Source organism: Rhinolophus hipposideros, assembly GCF_964194185.1.
Source record: "Rhinolophus hipposideros genome assembly, chromosome: 14".
Classification (NCBI taxonomy): domain Eukaryota; kingdom Metazoa; phylum Chordata; class Mammalia; order Chiroptera; family Rhinolophidae; genus Rhinolophus; species Rhinolophus hipposideros.
The window spans coordinates 18,767,581-18,792,909 of NC_138060.1; the positions used below are offsets into that span (position 1 = coordinate 18,767,581).

Genomic DNA, 25,329 nt, shown 5'->3' on the forward strand with positions numbered 1-25,329 from the left:
CGTGTTTGCAACGTGCTGTCCATTAAGAAAGGACACGACTCCAGTCCCTTCCCATGGCTAATGATAAAGTTAGCCAAGGTCACTTCTCACTGTTGCTTAAGTCGTTAGACCTAGTGGCATCATTCACAGATCTCCGGGCAGAGTTAGGCCCCATCAGAACTGAGCAAGGTAATCTCTATTGCATAGTGGGTAGAAAGCATTTGATATGTTTCTATCTCAGAACATGCACAGGTGTGTTCTCTCCTCACTCCTGTTTTTAAAATCAGGAATCTTGGCCTGGCTTTCCACAATGAAATGAAATAAAATTCCCCTAATTATACTATACAATGAAGTTTCAGGCTTTGAAGAGCCTAAAAACTTGGAGAGTTTTCCCCGTGTGCAAAATGGGATTCAACACCCTTAGTCTCTTGGTTTGCAGACTGGTTGGGATATGTCCCAGGTGTACAGTCTCTATTTAAACTTAGTTTTTAAAAATAAAATTTCATTTAAAAAGAAAAGTGTTTGCTGCCTAAAAGTAAGATAGAAAATCATTGTTTTCAACCATCAGTGCTGCTTAGGGATGGAGGATTTGAAACATAGACTTTGGAGTTAAGAAAATTAGGAAAGAAAAATTATGGCTCAGGAGAAAATGATGGCTCAGAATATAGCACTGAGAGTCTCCATTCCAATTAATAATGGCCAGCTTTCTGGACCATGCTGCGCTAATAATTGGCATGTGTTTAAGATAACATCCCCAAATTGTTACCCAGAGACCTGTGAGATGGCAGTTTGTAACTCAAAGAACCATGTTGTTCTGTCCTCCTTATATCTACATTTCCCACCTGCAAATATGCCTAATTTAAAGAGTTCCCTGTAACAAACCAGAAAAAAAGAAGTATGAGAAGCCATTGCCAATTGAAGGTCATTAGGAACAAAGATAAAACAAAACTGACATGATATTGTACACTAAGGGACAAGGACACAATTTGTTTGAAACACATTTGACATACTGCTTTGCAGAGAGCCAATATAGCTAGGATCACACAATTTTGACACATAATGCAATTATATCCATGGTGAGGCTAGGTAATGTTCCAATTTAGAATTCTACAAAGAATTGCTTTGAGTCCGATACTGTGTTTCCTCATAAATAAGACCCGGTCTTATATTAATTTTTGCTCCAAAAGACACATTAGGGCTTATGTTCAGGGGATGTCATCCTGAAAAAAACATGCTAGGGCTTATTTTCCGGTTGGGTCTTATTTTCAAGGAAACATGGTATAAAGCGATTTATTTTTAATGTTTTGACTCATGGTAGGCATTAGTGGATGTTTTTGAGTTGAATGACGGAAAGTGTTCTTAGACCATGAGCACATGTGGCCATCCTCCACTCCGCCGTCCACTTTGCCATCTGCAGTCCTCCCCAGCACTGTGTGCTCCACCGGGAGGAGAAAATGTACAGGTCTCTTTTACCGCCCCAGCATTCAGGCCAAGGCCTGAGGGAAAGGAATTAATGACTGTCCATGCTCTCCTTTTGGATTGAGATCATTTCCATGTAAATGGGCTTGTAACTCCTTCCCGGTGCTGCTGAAACAGTGCTTTTTGAAAAGCTGATATGACTTAGTCTGCTGGGTCAGCCTGTAAGGGATACAATTCCAGAGAGAAACTGGATCAAATGGGATGACCCCAGACCCTTTTGTCTCTGAATCACAATGTTCATGAAACTTCAAACACTCTGCCAGTTGATGGACTCACAGTAGTGACTGAGAAAGATGGGCCTAGCCTCCGCCCCTGGCCCTCAGGAAGCCTCACATCACAGACAGGCACAAGAAAAAGAGATGTCAGGAAGAAGTAGCTCAGACTATGTTAGTGTATAAAGGTGATTCTAATTCCTAATGAGCAGAAGGCATCTTCTTTGAGCTGAGAGCAGAATGATGGGTATTAGTTTTCTAATACAGAGAGAGTCCTACAAACTGAGTGGCTTAACAGAAATGATTCTCTCACAGTTTTGGAGGAGAGATGTCCAAAATTAAGGACAGTGCTGACAGGGCCATGCTCCCTCTGAAGGCTCTCGGGAAGAGTTCTTCCTTGCTTCTTCTTAGCTTCTGGTGGCTGCCAGAAATCCTTGGTGGTCCTTGAATTGTGGCTACACCTCTCCAAGCTCTTCCTCCATCTTCATATGGCTATCTTCCCTCTATGTCCCTGTGTCACCTCCTCTTATAAAGGGCACCAGTCATCTTGGATTTAGGTCCCATCCTAATCCAGTATGATCTCATCCTGTCTTACCTAATTACATCCACAAAGACCCGATTTTCCAAGTGGAAATCGGATCTTTGTAGATGTAATTAGGTAAGATGGGGTGAGATCATTCTGTCACATTCTGGGGCTCCGAGTGGACATGAATTTCCAGTGGAAACACTATTTAACCCACTACCTGTGGGTAGGATTTGTAGAACATGTGAGGGGTGGCCACAGGGTGAAAAATACCCGAGGCAGAGAGAACAATGTTTGCAAAGCTCCTGAGGCTGAGAAGAGTTCAAGTTCAAGGAACCGAAGGAATGCCGATGTGGCCAAGCACAGAGAACATCTGTGCCACAGGAAAGGATGATGGCAGGAACCTTGAGGCCCAGGCCCTGCCAGTCAGGACAAAAGGTACACACTGTGTGGGACTGAAGACAGTACCTCAAAGCAGCTCTGGGCACCGCTTCTCAGGATGTAACAACAAAGGTCACACCTTGTCTCAAAGTCAGGGCTTCATGGGCCCGGGGGTCAACTTGCTCAAATCTGACAGGTGGGCCAGAACCTTCATCTCACAGCAGGGACTTCAAGGTTCTCAGATGTCAACACGTTTTCCTGAGATTTCTAATTAGGACAAGGACTTGATCTCCCAAACCCCATGCCACTGTTCTCTTCCTTACACAGGCAGTTCCATAAGGGTGTCCCACGAGAAGTTCTCCGGGATGTTAGGATGAGTTAAGTGAATAAAAGTCAAACTGATTTCTATGCCATGGAAAGAACGTAATCTGTTATTATGCATCTTGAATCTCTGTGACTGGGATAGCAGAAGTGGCATTTACCAAACTAATTTGACCACTGAGCTTTTCTCTCCCCACCTCCAGTACTCCCCAACCCCAAAAAAATTATCTCACAACAAAATGTTTTAGGAGATAAACTTCAGGAAACCTGATTCCAGATGGTACTGATTCCCTACGGACATATCAACTTTTTAGTATGTAATTTTTTTACACACAGATATTTTGAAAATATTCAAGTAACTTTGAATCCCAGAGAAATAATAGTTGGCCCATCTCAAATGTGCCAACTTTGAGATCCAGGGAATTGTCACGTAACCAAGAAGTACCCTCAGGAGCCACATAAGTTCTGGAAGTGCCAATGTCCCTTTTGGGATCCCTCCCAGATTAGATGGGGTGTGAATCGCAAGACAAGATGAATGCTGCAGCTCAGCAGATGTAGCTGCCATTCAGCCTTTTCTCTGAGGGACTCCAGGCCTCCTTACTACCATCAGTGATTGCTAGCCTGCCTTCCTCAACTCTCTGAGGACAAAGTCTCTAGAACATTCAGCATATCCCTAAGTGAAACTGGAAATAATGTTGGAATATCCATGGCAGATTAAAATGTTCAAAACTTCCTGATTTTAAAATGTTGTACAACATTCCTCTGTTACATCGTTGGTCTCCTGACATCATTATAAACTAATATTGCAGAAAAATTAATATCATCTAAGACAACATACAATTTCATGACCCCCTTCAGCACATGCAAAGGAACAGTAGAGTCATACAACATTGTCCGAAAATCAAGCCACACACTGCCAGTATAATTCCATGTGGCAAAAGGGTTTAAGACTGTCCAAAAAAGCTAAGAGGAACTACAACAAATAGCATGGTAAAAATTCAAGCATCTTTTTGGCCTCAAAATTTCTTTCTGCGTGACACTCATCTCCCCTTTTCATAACCTCCACCTCTAACAAAGGGTGTCTTGGCCCACTGTGTCTCTCTTCAGTGCCAAATCTTTTTCATAAAACTTCCCTGGCACTGCCAATGACATCCAAGCCATTTCCATAATCCACCACCTGAACCAACACTAACCTGGGATTTCTTTTCCCTATCTCAGAGTAAAAAGTCCAGATAGATGAGGACAGAAAGGAAGGAAAATCAAGAGGTAATAGATGCAGGTTTATCCCTAACTGGATAAGTTCTGCCCAATTCCTTCCTCAACAAATTGTTTTTCACTTGGCCCAAAATCTAAAGTTTGAATAACTTTAAAGTTTAACAAGATTTTAAATCTCTTCCAATATAACTTTAGCTCTAAGAGAGCTGATCTATAATGAAATGCCAGCTTCTAATGTGAGTTGAGCTGTAGTCAAATTGGGCCCAAGGTATCTTCTGCAACACTGGCTGCGCATTCCTCCAGAAAACAAACAAACAAACAAACAAACTAACACTCCTTCATTCAACCAATGCTATTTCCCTTAACAATCTCTTGAGCAATCATTCACCATGACAGATGAGTACGCAACAAGAGAATTGCTATGAAAATTATGAACTGTGGTTTCCCACGATCATTCATTGGGGTGGCCCTGTTGAGCTGTCAAGAAGAGAACTCCAATATGAACCACACGTTACCCATTGCTAAACTTGAGCTTGGTGAGGAAGATGGGCAAGAGAACAAACACAAAGTAATGCTGTACACAGAACCTACACTTGATATACGAGTATTACTAACCAACAGCTTGCCTGAGTCCAGATTTGCAGAGAGCTCTTTACTTAGCCATCTGTTTCCCTCCTCGTGACTATACTGTGCCCCAGCTTTCACTTTCACATGGCACAGATATCATGACAGAAGGTTAAGAAAATCAATCCCCTTTGCGATCATCAAGCCTTCTACTGGAACAAGCTCCCTGAGATGTGGCCCTGAAATGGTGAGAATCTGATATTGGAGAAATGACTGAGCCTCTTACAAGCGTCACACATAAATTTAATTAGTGTCCTATATTTGATTAGATATTTACCTCTCTATGCTGTACAGACGGTTTTCTCTCCATATAGTTAAGGACTGTTAAATACAGGGAACTGTCAGCCAGCCATATCATTTTTGATAAAGGTAAGAATTGGCCCAAACAGGAAGGATGGCTCAGCACTGGTGACCCTATCCAGGTAGAAACTGGGACCCACACAGGATTTTAAAATCATGAACTGGACGAGGCTCCCAGGTAAAAGGCTCACTGTGCAGGTATGAGTCTGCCTCCTGGGAGATGATGAGCCTGGAGAACCCTCTGCAAATGGTAAACAGAGGGGCGCCCCAGTGTCCAGGGCTTGGTGGATATTGGGATCGAAAGGGTGAGAGCTTAGAAGGACTCAGAGAAGAGGAAGTGATGGGGAAAAGAAAGGGACCATGACTCTATAATGTATCTATGCCAGTTCCCTGCTTTTTCACTTAGACCGGCTGGACTGCAGCCAGTAACCCAGAGAGACAGTAGCTCAATTGTTTCTGAGGAGTGAAGGCTGCTACTACCAATGTGATGGGGGACACCAGGTCTGGTGGACTTTGATCCACTGAGTGAGACATCCAGGCAACAATACACACTGAGTACCTACAGTGTGCTATTCTTGGTGCTGGACAACACAAATGTGCCTGTCCTACTGAAGGCAGATATCCTAGTAAAAGAGGCAGGGATTGCACGCCTGATGGCTCAGGATAGCAGGCCAGCATTTATATTTTATAGTGTAAGAAACATCATGAGAACAAAGAAGAAAGGTAGCTGAAGAATTAACACCATCACCAACTCCCTTTTACCCTGTTGGTGTGACTTAAGGTAGTCAGCTGATCTCTAGGCCTCTGTTTCCTTATTTGTAAAATGAGGATTATAGAAGCTCCAACACAGAGAATCATTGTGAGGATCAAATCACATAATGTTTATACAAGCACCCAGCAGAGCTCTCCATAAACAGGGGCCCTTATCACTATCATGAGTATGAATGTTAATATTCACAGCAGCCCCGAAATGCTCCCAAGGGGGAAACTGAAATTAGCAGAGCTTCAATAAGCCCTGAGTAACCAGTCCTGCAGAGCCCAAAGGCCCTTTAATAGCATTTTATTCTGTTACTGCTGTTTGGAAGGGCCTATCTGAAGTTCTCTGCTCAGGGAGACCTTTTGCAATGCAGGCACTAAAAGACAAAACCAGGACCTTGGAAGACTGGGCATCGGGCTACAGAAAAGTCTTCCTACAGAATTATACTGTTCATCGTAGTGGATACTAGCCCCCTGTGGCTATTTGATTTTAAATTTAAATTAATTAAAGGTAAATAAAATTCAAATTTTAGTTCCTCAGTCTCACTAGGCACATTTCCAGTGCTCAATAGCCACATGGGGTCAGTGGCTACCATCTTAGACATTATAGATACAGAATATTTCCATCATCGCAGAAAGTTCTTTAGACAGCACAACGGAAGTGCAGACACGTGCCCACAGGACATAAGCTGAACTTGTGGAGGCCTATGTAAATCTTTACAGAAACAGACATCATCACAGGTATGCTACTGGGGTAATGCTGACTACAATTCTCCTTCCAGTAAGAACTTCTTCCCACCTCCAGAAGTTGGGATTGGTGCTCCTTTAACGTGATTTCCCCAGCATTTTCTACCCCCCCCCCCGCCACTTTAGCAAGAAACACACTGTACCATGCTGACTTGTTCATCTGTCTTTCTTCCCATAATGGCCACTGTCCCTTCCTTTGGGTATTCACTCGAAGTAAGGCTGCAGTAATCCTGACTAACCCCCATAGTTCCAGATGACTGGCCTTACGCACTGTCCATGTCCCCCTGGCTATAGCATGTGGGCATGTGACCCAGACCAGACTAATCCTTGGACTTCCATTTAAACTATTGAAACAGATGCTCTCTCTTCCCATGGAACCATAACTAAAAAGGAATTCTGCAAGCCCACAGCCATGTTCCCCATCACGAGGAGATAGCCTGCCGGTGAAACCGGTCAGAATAGAGGAAGGTAAAAATGAGAGATGAAAGGAAAGATTCAAAATCCAAATGACATCGCTGAGTCGTGGAATCCAGCTGTGTCTCAAAACAGCCCATCCCCTGGATTTCAAGTTACATGAGGCAATAGTGTGTTTCTTGCTGGAGCTAGTTGTAACTGGGTTTCTGTTGCTTGTCACCAAAGTCCCTGATGCATGCATTTTCCCACAAGAAGGAGCTTCACAGGGGCAGAGAGCTTCTCTGTCTAGTTCATTTTATCCTTAGGGCCTCACACGGAGCTGAGAACAAAGCAAGAACTCAAGACAGACGTTTGTAAAAATAAAGACACATCCCTTTTGCTTAAGATCATGCATGCTTATCATGGATTTATACTATTATACCACTCTAAACATGGAAATATGCAACCTGAAAAGAAACCCATCCTGGCAGAAGATGTCCATGGATCACTTTTCCAGCAATCATGTTGTGTGCAGGAGACAAGAGATGTGCTCCTGATCAGAACTATGCACTGACTGACCATATGACATTTATCAGGGCATGAAACACCTTTGGAAGAATGTGATTTATGGCTATATTAACATAGAAAAAAATGGAGAAATTTCACAAAGTCAAAATTCTGCCACAGTGTCATTAAAAAACTGTAATCATTTCTGAGTCAATAGACTGATGAAAACTTTGTACATAATCTCCTTTATTACACAAACCCTTTCTGAGGATTCCCTTTTATTATGGACTGAGTGTTTATGTCTTCTGCCCCCCAAATTCCTATGTAGAAGCCCCAACCTCCCATATGATGGTATTAAGCAGTGTGGTCCTTGGCAGTTAATTACGTTTAAATGAGGACATGGGATAGAGCCCCCATGATGGGATTTGTGCCCTTCGAGGAAGAGTAAGACATGCAAGAGCTTGCTCTCTCTACCATGTGAGGGCTCAGGAACAAGGCGGCCATTTGTAAGCCAGAAAGATGGGTCTCACCAAGAACCGACTCTGGTGGCATCCTGATCTTAGACTTCCCAGCCTCCAGAATGATGAGAAATGAATGTCTGTTGTTTATGCTACGGCATAAACAACACTCCGTCAATGATTAGGCTATGGCAGCCTGAGATGACTGGTACACCTTCATTTTAAAATTTCCTCACGACCACTGTTTTAGGACTTCCTACTGGTGGAGACAACAGATGACCTGTGGTTTCTTATCTGTTCCACCTTCATCTAAATGCCACATGGTAAGATGCAAGACGTCTCTGTGGCTTCCTCAGTGGATCAGCCACCCACCACGCTCTCATTTCAGCCACATCTGCGTTACATTTCCTCTCTGTTTTGTGGATCAAAGCAGATTGCAATTTGGTGACATTGGAACTGTAATAGGCCACTGTTTATTATAACATTATCTTTAATAAGATGCTTATTGTTTAAATTTCTGGGAGCTCCAGGAGGAACCATGCATGCCCTGCTGAACACAGCTCTTGGGAAATGTTGACTAATCTGGCGAAGCAGATTGGGCCGGTAAATCTCAGGGGACAGATGATGTGTGCAGGGCAAACGTCTCTTCTAGGCAGAGGCTGGCAGGCTCTGGGCCTCAAAGTGGGAAGACATCAGGTGCCTAATGTTACTTAATGAAAACATAAAAGACTCCACTTAATTGTTCCAAGATTATGCAGGGTGTTTTTTATTTTCTCCTTTTTTTTTAGCGTGAGCTTGTTAATTTCTACAGCTGTGTTGCTGGCACAATTGCAGCCTCGAGTCTTGTTTTCACAACTTACAAGCAAAATTAAAACTTCCCTTTTTAATTAAAATTCAAACCAAGCCAGAATGAAATTCCTATTGCAAAGTAGAGGACTGGGAGGGCCCCAGAAGAAACACCTGTTCCATAGGCACCATGGCCAAACTCGGGCAAATACACGCATTTGAAGAGGCTGCCGGTGGCTCTTAAGGATGGTGCTTTCGCCATTTCAACCTCTTCTTTGAAGGGCACTCAGCTCTGGAGTAGGGACAGCCCAGTGCAGATTTTCCATTTCTTATACCTATTGGTCAGACTTTAACTCTGCCCAATTGTGACTTGCTCCATTCCCTGATTATAATAACAGTAACAGTAATAATTATAGTACTAATAGTAACAAAAGCAAACTCTTGTCCAGAAAGATTCAATATGGTATGTTTCACACTCCAATTCCCCACTTTTGGTGGCAGCTCTGTGAATTACTCTATTGAAAAACATGCTAAAACCACATACAGGTTCAAATGCCGTATGGTTTTGTGTGTGTGTGTGTGTGTATACGCATGCAAATGCCGCACTGCCACCCGTCTTGCACCCTGATTTAACACTGTTTTCTTTAATTGAAGACATGACAATACTGTATTAGTTTCAAGTATACACCAGAGTGATTCAACATTTAAATACCTTACAAATGATCACCACATTAAGTAGTAACCGTCGGTCACCGTACAAAGTTATTATGGTACTACTAACTCTATTCGCAATGCTGTTCATTACATTCCCATGACTTATTTACTAAATATCTGGAAGTTTGAACTTCTGAATCCCCTTCACCTCTTTTGCCCATGCCCCCTCCCCATCTGACAACCATCAGTTTGATGTCTGCGTCTATAAGTCCGTTTCTGTTTCATTTTGTTTGTTCATTTCTCTTGCTTTTTAGATACTTTCATTTTCTCCTTAGGGAAGAGAGAAAAATTTTAACCCTGAACCCTAAAAGGAAATATTACAGGATCATTAATCTGAATCATGGTCCTTCATGCAGGGTACTCACCTGGATACTGCCTGAAAAAGCCCTTTGCACTTCCAAAGTATTGCCAAATGAGAGATGGGTCACGGTCAAAGTTATCTACAAAAACTTTGTTCAGAGATTCGGACCAATAAACCCCGTTGACAATCGCTGGGTCTGAAACAAAAGAGAGAGAAGAGGGCTGTTATAAACCAAAGTGAGATAACAACTGGCTGGCATCCCACATAGCTGGCAGTTATCAGCACGAGGCCTATCTTGCAGGAAGCTGTGAAGAAAGATACAGCCCCCGAAATGCTTAGCTCTTGGGAATTCCATACATCAGGGCTTCCCCATGCTACCTGAGCCCTTCAAGCCACCCAGGAGCCTCTGCGGATGGCTCCTTATGTGAAAGGCACATCCCTTTATTTTTAGCTTTCAATCTTGCATAGCCCATAGTTCTTGAGAAGCAAAGAGAGACCATCTTAGTGTTATTTTCCCCTTTCCCCCCTCCTGAGGCAGAACTCAGCATTAAAAACAGGAACAATGTGTTTTCTCTCACTGCAATTACCTCAGCCAACTAGCTTGTTCCAACTTTCTCCACCTCAGACTTAGAAGTTTGCTTAAAAAAAAGAAATAAAAGTAAGTCAATTAGAATTATGTAACTAAATCTCTCTACTTCTTTTGTTCAGCAGAATGTGGGCTCCGTGAGGGAAGAAACTGTCTGGTGTTGGTCTTCTGCTGTACTCCTTTGACCAGCATGTGGCAGAAACTTCAAAAACTGATGAATTGATGATGACATGTATGGATGAATGTATGGATAGTTAAAACGGAAGGTTTTTCTCCAGATTCCAGATAAACATCTACCCTTCTGCCCTGTTGTCCCATGAGCCACTCTCTTTTCCTCCCCCTTGACAGCCTGAAGATAACCCCGTCTTCTGTCCATCGGTGTAGATTAAGGGCACAGACACAGAGGGAGAATAAACAAGCATGTCTCACATACTGGCGGAAGCAGAGCTCTGTGGTCACTGAGGATGCCCTGTGACAATCCACGTTTTGTTTTGGTTTTTAATCTCTGAAGCTCCCGTTTCAAAATGATGCCACATTAAGCAACGTTCTGCTCTAAGAGGAGAAATAATTGTCCGGTATGATGAGTCTAAGAACAACAACAGGATGAGCATGTATGTAATTAGGAAGAGTTGGAGGAGAAACCCGAGTCCTTCCCGTGGCGCATTTACTGTGCTTATCTTCTTTCCTGTCGCCTCACCACAGCCCTCTGAGGCAGGTTGCCTTGTTACCCTCCACGCTACACAAGTGGACACTAAGTCCCAGAAACTGAGTCTCAGTCCAAGGACTGAGTCCCTTTCCTAGAAGCTCCCCACTAGTAAAGGACAGAGCCTCCGATCTGTGTTTTCCTTATTTGTAAAATGGGGTCATAGTGTCCACCTGAAAAGGCTGTTTGGAAGGTTAAACAAGTTGACAGAAAGGGACTAATGGTAAAAGGCATTCACAAAACCATCAGTGGAGTTATTCCACTGGCCTGGAATTCCTGGGCCATCACCAGAGCTCCTGGGGTACTCTGAGTTAGAGAAATCACACTGCAATGTCCTTATTACAAAGATTCCTCCGTACTACACAGCTAGGGGCATGAGGAGAGATTGGGTCACACTGGTCCTCAAGCCTCACAGCAAGCCAATGAGCAAAACCATGCAAGAAATGGATATATAAATTAGGTACACTAACAGGGAAATTCACTCTTGGAACCCACCCCTTTTCCACACTGTCTGGCCTTTGCCAGCTGGCTGTCCCCAAGATGTTCATCTGAAGAGATCTGAGGCAGAGCCCACACAATGGCGCCTGACCCAGTGGGCAGACATGGCATCTTGACTTACTGTCTCATCTCCGGCTGCCTTATTTTTTCAGATCACTTACTCAGATTCAATAGGCAACTGGGATTCTGAGTCTCATCTCAAGGGTAAATCCTCTAACTCTCGTGAACAACAATAATCACATCATAACCTGGGAGAGTGAAAATGACCAATTCAACCTTTTACTGCAAAGCAATTTTGAGAAAGACTTTATCTTTACAATCCTGGAAAATGGAGTCCTTTATTGTTCCTGTCTAAGCTTGACAATAATTACTGACTCACTTTCTCCTACAAAAGCCTCTTACATTAATCCACAAAGATGCAAATACAACAGTGACACTGAAAAAATCTATGGTTCTTGCCTCCTCCATCAATGGCCTCAACTATGTCATGTAAAAATCTTCCACCACTAGAAGCAAAAATTCCATTTCACTAGGTCACTGTCTCAACACGTGAAGGAGTCAAACAGTTTCCAGTTAGATCATTATTTTTGTTGAGTGTGGTTTCTTTGAAGGTAGTAAAAGGCTGCCCATGCCTCAAGGCAGTACTGGAAATCTACAGTTATCCCCTCGGGAACTGTGAGCACATTCAGAAATGCAAAAAGAATTGTGGTGGGCTGAGGATCATTTTGCCGGCTTCATTTGGGCATCAAATCTTGCTCTGAACTTACACCTCTTCAAGAAAAGGGGGCTTCAATTCCCAAAGGGCATGGTGAACGAGAGACGTAAAAATCACTAAGACATGATTTAGCTAAAATGGGGGCTGTGTCGCACACACCCATTTGATCAAATATTTGAAATAACACTTCTGTTGACTTGTAAAATAATCACAGTGTATTTATTGACTGTACAAGCTTGCTTAGCAAGCAAATTGATAAAAGGGAAAATCTTGAATCGCCATCCATTGTTACTGTCGTCGAAGAGATGAAAAGAAAACAAACAAACAAACAAAAAACCCCAAAACTCCAAAACAGAAAAATCGTGACATTATTAAGTGTCATGGTCATCTAAATGTTTAGGTTTAGGTTAAAAAAAAACACAAAAGACAAGTTAAAAATAATTTTCTCAATATCACTGTCAGAGAGTGGAAGTGAAATAGCCCAAAGGGCCAGTGTTTCCCATTGCATCCCATATACCCAGGTCCCCAGCCCCTTCCACCATCTACTGAGGAGGTGAACGTACATTGGGGTTTGGACCAGAACCCCAACCTGGGGTTGCCCCCTCTGTGTTTGCTGAGCAGATTTGCTTTCTTTTGGTCACTTATGGAAATGACAGCATCCTCCTAAGTAGCAGGCTTACTTTCTCCCTTGTTTGTGTTTTGTTTCAAAATTTGTTTAAAAGCCCCCCCTTGCTTCATTTAGGATTCTCCAAGAGTCTTAGATTAAGCTCAGCTTTGGCTTCTACCTCCACCCTAATCTTCTTAGAGATTTAAAGTACTGTATTAGCTTCCTGTGGCTGCCATAACAAAATACCACAAACCGGGTGGCTTAAAATAACAGATTTATTCCAGAGGCTGGAAGTCCAAAGTTAAAGTGTCGGCAGGATCGGTTCCCTCCGGAGGCTCTGAGGAAGAATCCGTCCCATGCTTCTCTCCCAGCTCCTGCTGTTAGCCAGCAGTTCTTAATGCTTCTTGCCTTATAGCTGCATCATTCCCATTTCTGCCTCCATCGTCACATGTCCTTTCTCCTCTGTGTGCCTCTGTGTCAAAGCTCCCTCTCCATTTCTTTGAAGAAGCCAGTCATTGGATTTAAGGTCCATGCTAAAGTCAAGACGATCTCTCTCAAAATCTTTAACTTAATTTAATCTGCAAAGATCCTGTTTCCAAAATAGGTCACATTTGCAGGATGTACCAGAGGGCCACATTGGACGCTGTACGTGTACTTGTACTTTCTACATAATATGTCCATGTTTCATGGTTTGTACATATTCTTTTTAAAATCTGAGTTTAATAAATGCAGGCTTTTTGCCCTGTGAAGGCTGTTTAAAGCCTTTCTCCCTTTTCTTCTTTATGGGCACAACTCAGATTTTTACGTCTGCATTAGAATTTTATGAGCTTACCATTCTTCCTGACCTCTGTCAATGGGTCCTACCTGTACTGCATCAAGTTGGATTAAAATCATTTTGCTTAATGTCTAGTGTATGTGTCAATGCTCAGCTTTCTGTGCTCAATAAAGTGAACTCCACATAACACGGTCATTTTCTCCAATGTTCCTGTCCAGTCCACATCAACTTATTATTCATGTTGGTCAATATGAAGTCCAGGAATAGCAGTTCTGCTTCCTGCTTCCTCTACCTTCTGAGAGATTAAATTACCTCCGAGGCCATCCAACAATGTATCAGATGTTCAGCTCTTAGCGAAACAGACGACTAGCAGATGTTTAGAGAGTAGGAGTCCCACACCACCTTTGTGACCAATTTGCAATTTGTATCAGAAAAACATCTCACACATCCCTGATCTGTCTTTGTAATGTATCATATAACCCATCAAAAAATCACCTTTGTAGTTTCCTTCTTTTATTTTCACCCAAATAACTGCTCTCACCTGTGCTTTCCCCACAGGTTGGCACTTTGCTACATGGGGGTCATCTGGTGTTACAGATGGCTAACATTCTCTCTGCACACTCCCTCTTACACATACTCACACAACTTTCCATTTTAATTCTGCGTTTTTGAATGAGTAGCCCCTCCTGTCATCATACTTCAGTCACCAATTCCATCCTCTTGAGTCCTGCCTGAGACAAGGAATCCCTTGGGTTCAAGCAAATTAATGGATGTAAGCACTTAGCACAGCAATTGGCACATACAAAATGATCCCAAAATAGTGGCCGTGCATTAGTAAATGAATAAACAGGTCCCGAGAACTCCCAACTTTCATCCCTGTTCTCTACAGCAGGTGTCACTGAGTGGCACCCTCACATTGCCACGAATGAGTCTGGAACTCAGGCTTTGGAGTTCTGGGCTTGAGACCGCATTCGGCACTTGTTAGCTAATAGCGTTGGACTTGTGACTTAACTTCCCTGAGCCCAGTGGCCTCATCTACAGAAGGAGATAGAAGAGCCTACCTTCAACTACTGCTGAGAGAAGGCACGTAAGCTGCTCAGCAGCGGGAGAGGTCTATAACCATCAGCGGTTCCTCACCAATCGCATGAAGTTCTGTGCTGAGCCCCCAACCCCCAAACCAGAGCAGTCCGGCCGACTTAACACTCTCCAGGTGAGGCTCTACCTAAGTCTCTTCCTCCCTTCCTCACATTACCAGGGCAAGTCACTCTCGGTAAGTCTTTCATTCATTTGTCCATTCAATGAATATTATTGAGCACCTACTATATCAGGCATCAGCAATGAACCAACAGACCATGAAGCTGACATTTCAGTCTGAGCAGGGGAGACAATGGACAAATAAAGGAGAATTCCAAATAGAAATGTGTGTGACAAAGACAATGAAAAGGGATGGCAGGCTTGAGAGTTAGCTTGTTTGGAAAAGGTGAAGGGGAGTAACTCAAAGTGGGTGGTCGAAGATGACCTGGTTGAGGAGAAAGCTGAATGCTAAGTAGTCAACAGCCCCAAAATGTCGAGGCAAACAAGAACATTCTAGGCAGGGGCAACAGCAAGTTCAAAATCCCTGAGCTGAGAAGAAACCAGTGTCTTGAGGAACAGTGAGTCAAAAAGCATTGCTGGGACCTTATAGATAAGAGGGAGAGGTACAAGCTGGTGCTGGAGAGGTGGGCAGGCCCTGGTGATGATTTTAGCAGATCAGCAGTTTCCTGACAAGCATACATTTTCTAAGAGACACAATCTGTGTTCCAGGAGCGCCAAGTCCCATCATGCTTTTATTCATGGCTCCAAAATCAAGTTTCTTTTCTTCTGACATCTACAGGGAACATAGCCTGCTACCTCTTTCCAGGACAGACCCATCAAGCAATCAGGAGCGTCATGCCTTAATACTTGAGTTTCTTCTCTGGACCTCAAAGTTATCTGATATGCAGTCCATCTTTTTTCTCAGTATTATTTACTCTCCAGTGAATTAGCAACACTGTATTAATTTAAAATTGCCTATTTCTACCAAAAACTATGAATCCATTTCTAGAGAATCTGAGTGTACTTGGGCAATGATAGGCTAATGCACAATCATAAACTACTGTTATCCAAAAACCATTGTTTGAAGGGAAGGGACTGAGTTCAGGTTCAACTGGGTTTTTAAAGTGTGGTCTTTGTAACGAAGGTGTTTACTGCCTCGAACAAGGCTGGAGAAAGGATCTCTGGCTTTCCTAAAGGTCTTTGAAGGTCTGTGTCTCCTGAATATGAAATTAGACCGAGCACAGGGAGAGGGCCTGAGTTCATACAGGAGTTTTTCTCAGTGCTGCATGTTGGACTAGATTCAAGAGGAGAATGGCTGAATAGTTTTCATGTCTCCCATTTCAGCAAGTAAATGACATCTCTCCCATTCATTCCAAATAGATTATAGATTAAATAATGAATAGTTTCAATGCTAATTATGAAGCACTTATATGTATTGGAAAATAGCCCTTAATGTGTGTTGAATTATAAAGTAGGTTTATTTGCCAAACATTTACCCTTCCTCTAAACTTAGTGATGTGCTAGATATTAAATGCAGGTTTTACATTTAATTCACAAAGCTGGAGCCAATTTCTGGCAGCCCTGGGACGGGATGGGAGGGATGAGGGGAACTCATGGCCCAGTGTTGAACCACTCTTGATGGCAGTTGGGAAGCAAAATGAATGGTAAACACACACACCTACCAGTCTGGCAAATCCTAGAGGGCGCTCTAAACTCTCTCAGCTGGATGCCTCAGTGTGCTGGTCTACAGGGTTAATTCCCAAGTGAGACTTCACATCAATGATTAAACCTGGTTTTTCGTTTTGTTTTGTTTTGTTTTGTTTTGTTTATACCTTAAAGATATGATATTTAAAGAGTCCTCGTCCCATAACATATTTTAAATTTTGTGGAGAAACTTGCATTTGTTTCCCTCCTTGTCACTCCTTATTCTCCTGGAATAAACCATTCCCACGTCTCTGTCAGAGATATGGAAAAGGAGACGATTATATAATAGAAATGAAAATGATGATGACGACAGCAGCAGAGGTTGCCATTCTGGAACATTTATATTGTGCCACATACTACGCAGCACCCTTTCCAGGCAGTTATAACTACTCTTCTCAGCCCCATTTTACAGATGAGAACACTGATCCTCGGAGTACTGAAGTCTGTTGCCCAAGTACCTCACCCTGTCTGAGGTAGAGATTATCTAAATTCCTGTCCAAGTTATTTGATGGAAGAAGTCTTGAACAGAGGCCTTGGATTCTATTTACTGCCTCCCAGACAGTAAGTAAGGGGTAGATGAATGGGATAGCACTAACGGTACAGTCTAGCCACCAGGTAACAGGTGGCTCAAAGCAGGCTGTCTGCCCCAGATATCAACAAATAAACTGGGTGGTCCCTGCGGGAGGGACTGAGATTAGGTTTTGTTGGGCCCTGACATGGCAGATCTGCACCCAATGCTAGGACGTGTGTGTGAGTTGAACGGGACACGGTGGATGAAGATAGGATAGTGCTGGGGACCAATGCTGAGCCCCTCTGCAAGAGCCCCCGAACACATCCCCCTTGGGATCTCTGCTGCAAAATGGCCAGTGAGATTGTTTTGTCACCAGCAGCATTTAGATTTGGGATCTGCTTGCAGAGAGGACATGACAAGGCCTAAAATCTTAGATGCAAACTCTAGAGTGAAGATACGCACATCTCAAAGCACTTCTGATTCTGCAATGGCATTTGATGAACGGTAGTTAAGCGAGTATTCTCTATTGTAAACCACCTCTTTCGATCGGTGGTATTTCCCTACTGGGTCTCCCTGCAGGTATTGAACAAAAAGCTGAAGAACCAGAACCTACCTCCTTCCCGAGGTTTTGCTCCAGTTAGAAAGGGAATAAGATTCACCTTGGACAGGTGTAGAGATGGGGAGACACAGAATAACCCTTTTCCCACCAGCAAGTACTACCATGTTTCCCCGAAAATAGGACCTAGCCAGACAATCAGCTCTAACGCGTCTTTTGGAGTAAAAATTAATATAAGATGTGGTCTTACTTTACTATAATATAAGACTGAGTCAATATAATATAATATAATATAATATAATATAATATAATATAATATAATATGATATGATATGATATGATATGATATGATATGATATGATATAATATAATATAATACCGGGTCTTATATTAATTTTTGCTCCAAAAGACGCATTAGAGCTGATTGATTGGCTAGGTCTTATTTTTGGGGAAACGCGGTAGAACATCAGCCTTGCAAGACCCTTGCAGGGGCTCCCTGGAACTCAGTGTCCTGCTCTCAGATCTGTGCTAATCAGTCAGAATGCCCACCCTGCTCCAGAAGTATCCGTCGTCCCTGCTAACCCATCACACAGAGATGAAGCAGCACTGCCTGGAGGCCCAAGCCTCTCTGACCTGGCCCAGGCTCCCTTTTCAAATGCTCTTCCTTTCTGGCTGCCAACATACACTCACATCGGCTCCCTGACCAGTCGCACAGAGGCTTTTCCTTTCTTCTAATTGTTTTACTTATTGTAGCTGTTACTACTACTGTTGGACAACCCACTTAAAGGGTATAAATCATGTCATAGTTTCTAATATCCCCAGGAGCACTTAGCACCTGTACTAGATGTAGTATGCATTTATTCATTCACTTAGAAGACACTCGTTCTATGTTTACTGGGTTGCCAGGCACTGAGATAGGATTTGAAGATAAAGCAGTGGGCATAACCAGACATGGTCTTTAACCCAATGGAGCACATAGTCCACGGAAGAAGCAGAGAACCCAATAATTATCTAATTACGTATACAATTACAGTTGTAATTAGCACAAGAAGGGGCATAACGTAATGCTGGGAAACATATTCTTGGAGAAGGTCATACTACCAGCACTGATCAGCTGGAACCATTAGAATGAAGAGGCATTAAAGGGGTGGGAGGGGCAGAATGTTCCTGGCAGAGTCAACCGCAACTTTAGGCACTGGTAATCCAGAGACCAAAAAGGAAGCTGAGGTGTGTGTGTGTGTGTGTGTGTGTGTGTGTGTGTGTGTGTGTGTGTGTGGAGAGGGGGTAGCGGGGGTGGGGAGGCACCGAGCAAGGTGTTGAAGACCCCAATCCACAGGCTGTCCTCAATCTCAATAGCAATGAAGGCCCTCGGAGGGTTGGAAGAGAGGGTGGGTACACACTGATGTCATTTGGAGAGCAATCCAGCCAAAGCAGGCAGACTCCTGCAGCTGCTCTACGGGAACATAATGGTGCTCATGCTGGGGCAGCAGAGTGAGAGAGGACGTGCTCACCAAACACGTGCTGGCCCAGGTTGTGCACTCCGAAGGCAGGCATCTATGCCCAGGCGTGAAGCTCTCCTGTGCATTGTCCAGGCATCCCAGCAAGGAGTCCCAAACAGCAGGAAGCCTGGAGGGCAGTGCTCCAGAGCAGTGCACCCCGGGGGGAGTGCACTCACAGGCACCTGGCATGCTCCTTAGATCACATCCAAATGTGAAACAGCGACTGATGGCAGCTGGATTGTCCAAGATTTGCTGACTAACACCCATTTCTCTGTAGTAACCATCCACAGAATGGACATCCCTCCCAGCCATTCTTGCAGCGTGCCTCTACTTGACAGAACTTATTCATTCGCAACATAAAAGAATAGAAGTGAGAAGAAAATGAAATCCTTGACCACCCACATTTGGGTGTTGGACCCTTTCAGCGATGCTCTCTTGCTGGGCGCTGCCATGTGCCACGTGGTACCCGCTGCCCCATGGCCCTCATTCTCCATCACACTCACTGTCCTGGTAAGGCTCACTAGTTCTCCAGGATGAGGGGACCAAGATCTGGCAAGGGGAAGACACAGAACCAGTGAGAAATACGCTGTCCTTTACCCGAGGTGTTCCTTGGAGGATGGCTGTGCAGGGGATGGGGGCGGAGATGGGAGTGGGAATGGGGGTAGGGTGGGCTCAGGCTCAGAGCCCCCGATCCTGGGCCTCCATCCCAAACACGCTCTCCCTCAAAGTAAAGCCAAATAAACTCTTACTCATTCGGTCAAAAAGTACCTTAAAATATCTACGTTAGCTGAAGCCTTGTCCTATGTTCCATGGAGGAGGGAGAGGGGGGACACAAAGAAGCAATTCTAGAGAAAATGGATGTTATGACAAGTCACATACAATAAAGAACAACACCCGGTTAGAGAATACATAGCTGTCATCATTCAGTAAGAACCCATTCCTGATACTCACTCAGAAAGTCTCCTCTCATTTCAACTGTTCAGAAGAGAGAAAGAAATTTAAACGGTCCTTTCTTCCATCTTCCGGACAGGCCTGGCTCCCAGTAAAATATGATTTTGTGAGTCTGCCATCTGCGCTGATGCTATCAGCTTTTTATTGATATTTAATATAAACACAGCCCTGAGGCTAGCAGGTACTTTGACAGGGTCTGAAATATAATTGCCAGGGAACTGTACAAATGCGTGTAGCAATTAAGGAGCTGTCAGGGATACTGCTGGTGTGAAGACACAGAGCTTGGGGCTGGACAAAGGAAGACCGGCTGAGCAGGGAGGTGAGGGAACCCAGGGCTGCGAGCAGAAAACAGGGCAGCAGACTCACACATCACAAGTGCTGTGGGCTCAGAAATCACATGCAGTGAGATGAGTGAACTAAGGAGTTTCAGAAAGGGAAATGGAGCCAAGTTTGACTATGCTGTTTGCTTTCAACACCTAAAGGCTGAGAGCTGTCTCTCCTGCCACTGCTCTGAGATATATGTTGTAGAGACAACTTGCAGCCTTGAGTCTGGCTTTCCAGAGAAGACTGGGTGAGGGGACATGAGGGCGGAATGGAAAGGGGGCATGGAAAGGAGTTTGTATTCTGCACTGCTTTTAACAGCGGGCACAGTGATACCAGCCTGAAAAACTGGCTGATGGGTGAGAAAGATAGGGGAAATGGGAAGAAGGGAAGATGCACCAGCCGGAGGGCAAGGTCCAACAGGAGGGTGATCTGAGCTGAGCCTGTGGAGGACCAAACAATGCCTCCGCCGACTTCTCGTTGCAAGTCCTATGCCGTTACTGATTTAACAGGAGTGCAGTGGTGGTGGGGCTGGGATGGCCGTGGTGATGGGGTGTAGACACAATCTCCTCCCTGTACCCGGATCTCCTGTCTCCTCTGAGATGCTCTGGAGGCTGGGTTTTGGTGACTGGAAGAGGCAGGGTGAGAAAGGGAGTGTTACCTAATGAATGGCTGGGGTTTGGGGATCAGAATGACCAAGTCTAGTAAGACTAAAAAGCACCATAATTGGCTTTTCAATTCCTATGAGGGCAGCACCCTTTTTCAAATGGAATGCTGCTGCCTGAGATCGGGGATACCAATAGCCAACAGTGTAGTTAGCATAAAGAAATCTTGATTTCTTCTTTCTTGAAGGAAAGGAATGGATGGAAAGAGGCTTATGCTCTGCCCTCACCCCTCCAAACACACACACACTCATACACTCCACAGCCCATCCTAGGTAAGTGCTTTCAAGTAGCACACACAGAAACCTTTCGAGTCTTTGTTAGTTATATATTTCATGATGTTAGAGAAATTTTAGCCAACACACCCACGGATACTCAGATTATCGTGCAGAATGATGTTAAATTTATTTAGGTAAAAAACGAGTGCATTAATTTAAAGAAAAGCACTAAGTAGTTACACAGGTGTTGAGCAGAAACAGATGAAGTCCTAAGTGTGGCCCATGAGTGACAGGCTGGGGAAATGCAGCTCCAATGGCTCAATGCAGCGACGCTCATCATCAGCTCCCACAGTTTCCCTCCCTGGTCACTCACACCAAAACCTTAACAGCATCTAGACCAGTGTGTGGGATGGCAGGTGACATATGAACACATTCCTTGTATAACGAAAACCGTGCTCCTCTATGTCTTCCTGCTCTGAAACTGACAAACTCCTGAAGGCATTCCACCCCAAGGATATGCAAGTGTACATGTGGTCACCCAGCAAAGGGCATTTCTAGTTCTACAACCCGAGGAGCCTGTAAACAGAGGTCAGAAGTATGACTGAAAAAGGACAGAAAGATACTCTAAGTAGCAGACAATGTTCTCTGCAAGTAAACAGCAGGGAAGATCCGCCCTCTCACAGACCTCTGGGGAGGAAGCCAATTTCGTACTGAGGTGGTTTTGATGGATATGGCACCAAAGGGACTGGGTTCACATGGTGAGAACACTAGAAGGATTTGCTTTTGATGCCCAATTTCATGTGAATATCTACAGGTCATAAACCCTCTGGATTGTATCACTGGATGTTCAAACTGCTCCCAAAGAGCATGATACACACTAGGAATAATGCCAGCTTCTAATACTATTGGCCAAGAACTACTAACAAGGAGGCTCCAGCCATCTTTCCACCAGACCTCATTCACCCTATGAATTCTTTTATCAACCATTTATTTGGCTTGTTGAACAACAGCAGTTGGGCCAAATTAATTGAGACCAAATGATGGTGTTTATGGACCTTCAGTAGCTGGTGCACCCTCATTCCTCAGTGGCAGGGACCAGTGCTCAAAGATCCCTCCTCTTGTCACATAACGGCTCATGAAAAATCTAAGGGGATAGGTTCCATTCTACGAAGTGGTTTATAACTAGGATGCCCATACAATCGATCATCTGAACTGGATCGCTTGCGGGGATGTCTTTTTATTACTATATAGGGACAACCACTGTAAAGTGGGTCTTTCCTCAGCAAACCAGAATGGATGGGCACCCCATTTATAACTCACCCCATTCCACAGGGCATAGAACTGATTGATTGATTGACTGTGTGTGTGTGTAAAATTGTTAATCTCTGATGTGATCATGACATGTAGTAGGTTGGTTAACCAAAAAGGATTAGAACATGGAGTCCTTTTTAAAATAACACACCAAATGCCTTCTTTTAACACTTAGCCAATTATTACCTTTTAACACTTAGGATCATGGCCTTTTGAGTACTGTGTGAGCATTTAGCATGCTCTAGACACCAGAAAAAGAACACATGAATTAATCCACTAAATTGCTTAACTGGAAGCCACTTAAGAGTTTCTACTGTAATTATGTCAATGCAACCTCGATTCTTCAAGTTGTGGATCTGTCCAGTTGAGGGAACCAAACTCCATACTCAAAATACCTTAAAAAATACAGGACCCCAGAACGAAGAAGATGAGGGATAGGAATGGCTTAAAAAATAGATTGATCCATAGAATACCAGTGATTTCACCAAGGTCCTGGCTTCCATCTTTCTTTCTAGTGTGTAGCCCACTGGGCTGGCTCCATCCTCAGACCCTTCTTATCACATATCCTGGCCTTTCACGTTACAGCCCTCACCTCAGCGTCTGTAGCCTTTCCCCTTACAGGGCCACAAAGTAGCCACAGCACTTACAGTCATCAAATCGTATGTCCTTCTCAGGGTTAGAATGAGAATCTCAAATATTTCCTTACTTTTCACTGACTTTGACCATCCCGAACTAGTCAGCATGGGGAGGAATGGGGCATGCCGATCAATTGGCTTAAACCTGTTAAGCCCTGAATTCTAAAAGAATTCAGGGTGCCACTAGGGGGAAGAGGAGGTAAAGTGCCAAACCATAAACATCTCCAAGTTTCCAATATGGTCACAAACACCCGAAGAGTCACCTCAGAGGTCACAAAACCCTTATGACTCAGGATTTCACCAAGCACTAATTCAGTTAAAGAATTTAAATTTGGCAGAATCATTCCCCCAGTGAAGCATTTCCATACCATACTGCTGTACAAGAAAGATGTTAAACATCTATCTGTCATTGCATGACAGATAGAAGGAACTTTATCAAGAAAGGTTTGATGTAAAAGACAGATCACTGGGGATGCAAAGAAAAAAAAAATCAAAGAAGAGAGAAATATGTGCTCCATGGGAAATAATTCTGCAAGTCCAGCAGATTACATACTACACATGACAATGGAAAAGAAAAAGAAATGTTATTGCTACTAAAATAAAACCAAGCAGGACATACATATTTAATAGGAACTGTACGAAGAGGGGAGAAGCCCACTGCTACAGAAATGATGTATAAATAAGAACTGGCCTTCAGACATGGAAGTGGATCTCCAAAAACATTCAAGGACAGAGCCAGTTACAAGTGTTAGCTGGAACTGCTTAAATAAGGGACTGCTTTTAAGTCAAGGTCTACGAAATCTTTTCTTAAAAATGTTAGTAGTCTAAACACTATTATGTTCTTATTTGTAGAATAAACTTATTCAGAAAGATCTAGCAATAAAGATGGTAAAACTTTTATATTCTGATGGTGGTTTGGTTAAATAGTTGGGAACATATTTTGAACTGCCAGAAGTACAGAGTACATCAAAACTCCAGTAACATTTTAGAGACCTAACACATCTGATAAACTACTTTTAGGACAGCGGCTAACTAGAAATAAGACAAGCCATCTTATGCAGCTAGTTTCCAATTCAGCTTTTTTATTTCATCTGCTATGATTTCATTCATTGGTCTGTTTGATTGTTTTTAAAAAGTTTGGTTCCATTTTGTATGTGAATTAAAGGTCATATAAATTTAAGGTTGCTGCTATTTTGATAGCATTTATACGATCAGAATATAATGAAATTATAAGAACTGGAAGATATGTTACTCATGGAATGTCCCAAAGCAAGGACCATCCATGATGCCAAGTCATCGTTAACAAGGTCAAAATAATGAAGGCTAGCATGGTCACCGTGAGGTCAGGAGCCGGGCAGACTCAACCATAACAAGACCAAAAGATGCCAAGAGAAAATAATAAGCTTGTTTCAAAACAATAGCCTATCATAAAAGGTACTATTCAAGAGAGAAGATATTACTTAAAATAGATATTTAATTTTTAGTTGATCAATATTTGTTCTCTAAGACATATTATGTACTTACCATGTATATATGGAGATCTTATCTCTCACAATTGAATTAGGCATATGCATGGTTAATTAGCATATGGAATCAGTATAAATTTATACCAGAAGGTCAATCCAATCCTCTTGATTAATGTAAAGTCTATTTAAGAAGGAAAGGAAAGGAAAGAAGAACAAGAAAACATGGGCCCTTTCGTCTTGAAAGTAGCTGACTACAGTGCAATGAGGGGTACAAAAAAATTAATAACGTTCTGGGTTCTTAACTTTCTCCAGACATTGTCTTTAAAACAAGAAACAAAGTTCAAATGTTTAAAATCTCTCCAAAACTATTAGCAAAAACAATATGGAAATATATAACAGATGCACAAAGGCATCTTGGGATGAATATATTAAGGCCCCACAACTGCACATTCTGAAATCTATTGAATTGTGCCAGAGAGAAATATAAGAAAGACCTTTTGAAAGACAAAATGCAATGTTTCAAAAAACAACAACAAAAATCTTGAGGTCTTGAGCCAAGAACTAACCCTCAGATGGCTATTTCAGACACTGACTAGACCACCAAAACAGGTCATGCTGTCACTCTGGCTACCTTTCAGAACAGTGACAGGGCTCCAGCCTCAGCCTTATGTGGTAAGAGAGTGGAATAATAAATGTATTCTGCAAGAAGTTTCCACTTGGGGCTTTTTATCTTAAATCAAACATAGAGCTCTATTTCAGGGGGAGAGTGGAAATCACTCTCTTAAAATAGTTTTTTTTCCCCTTAAAAAAATAATGTCATGTAATTAACAAAAATATCCTC

General features: G+C 43.0%; 1 protein-coding gene across 2 annotated transcripts in view; it reads right to left on the reverse strand.

The window, feature by feature from the left end:
* CACNA2D3 (calcium voltage-gated channel auxiliary subunit alpha2delta 3) overlaps positions 1-25,329 on the reverse strand; it is an 853,665-nt gene that overhangs the window by 453,691 nt on the left and 374,645 nt on the right. For both annotated transcript variants that reach the window (XM_081073057.1, XM_081073056.1), the window contains exon 6: positions 9,761-9,892. In XM_081073057.1, the coding sequence (XP_080929183.1) occupies positions 9,761-9,892 (132 nt within the window). The remainder of the gene's footprint in view (positions 1-9,760; positions 9,893-25,329) is intronic.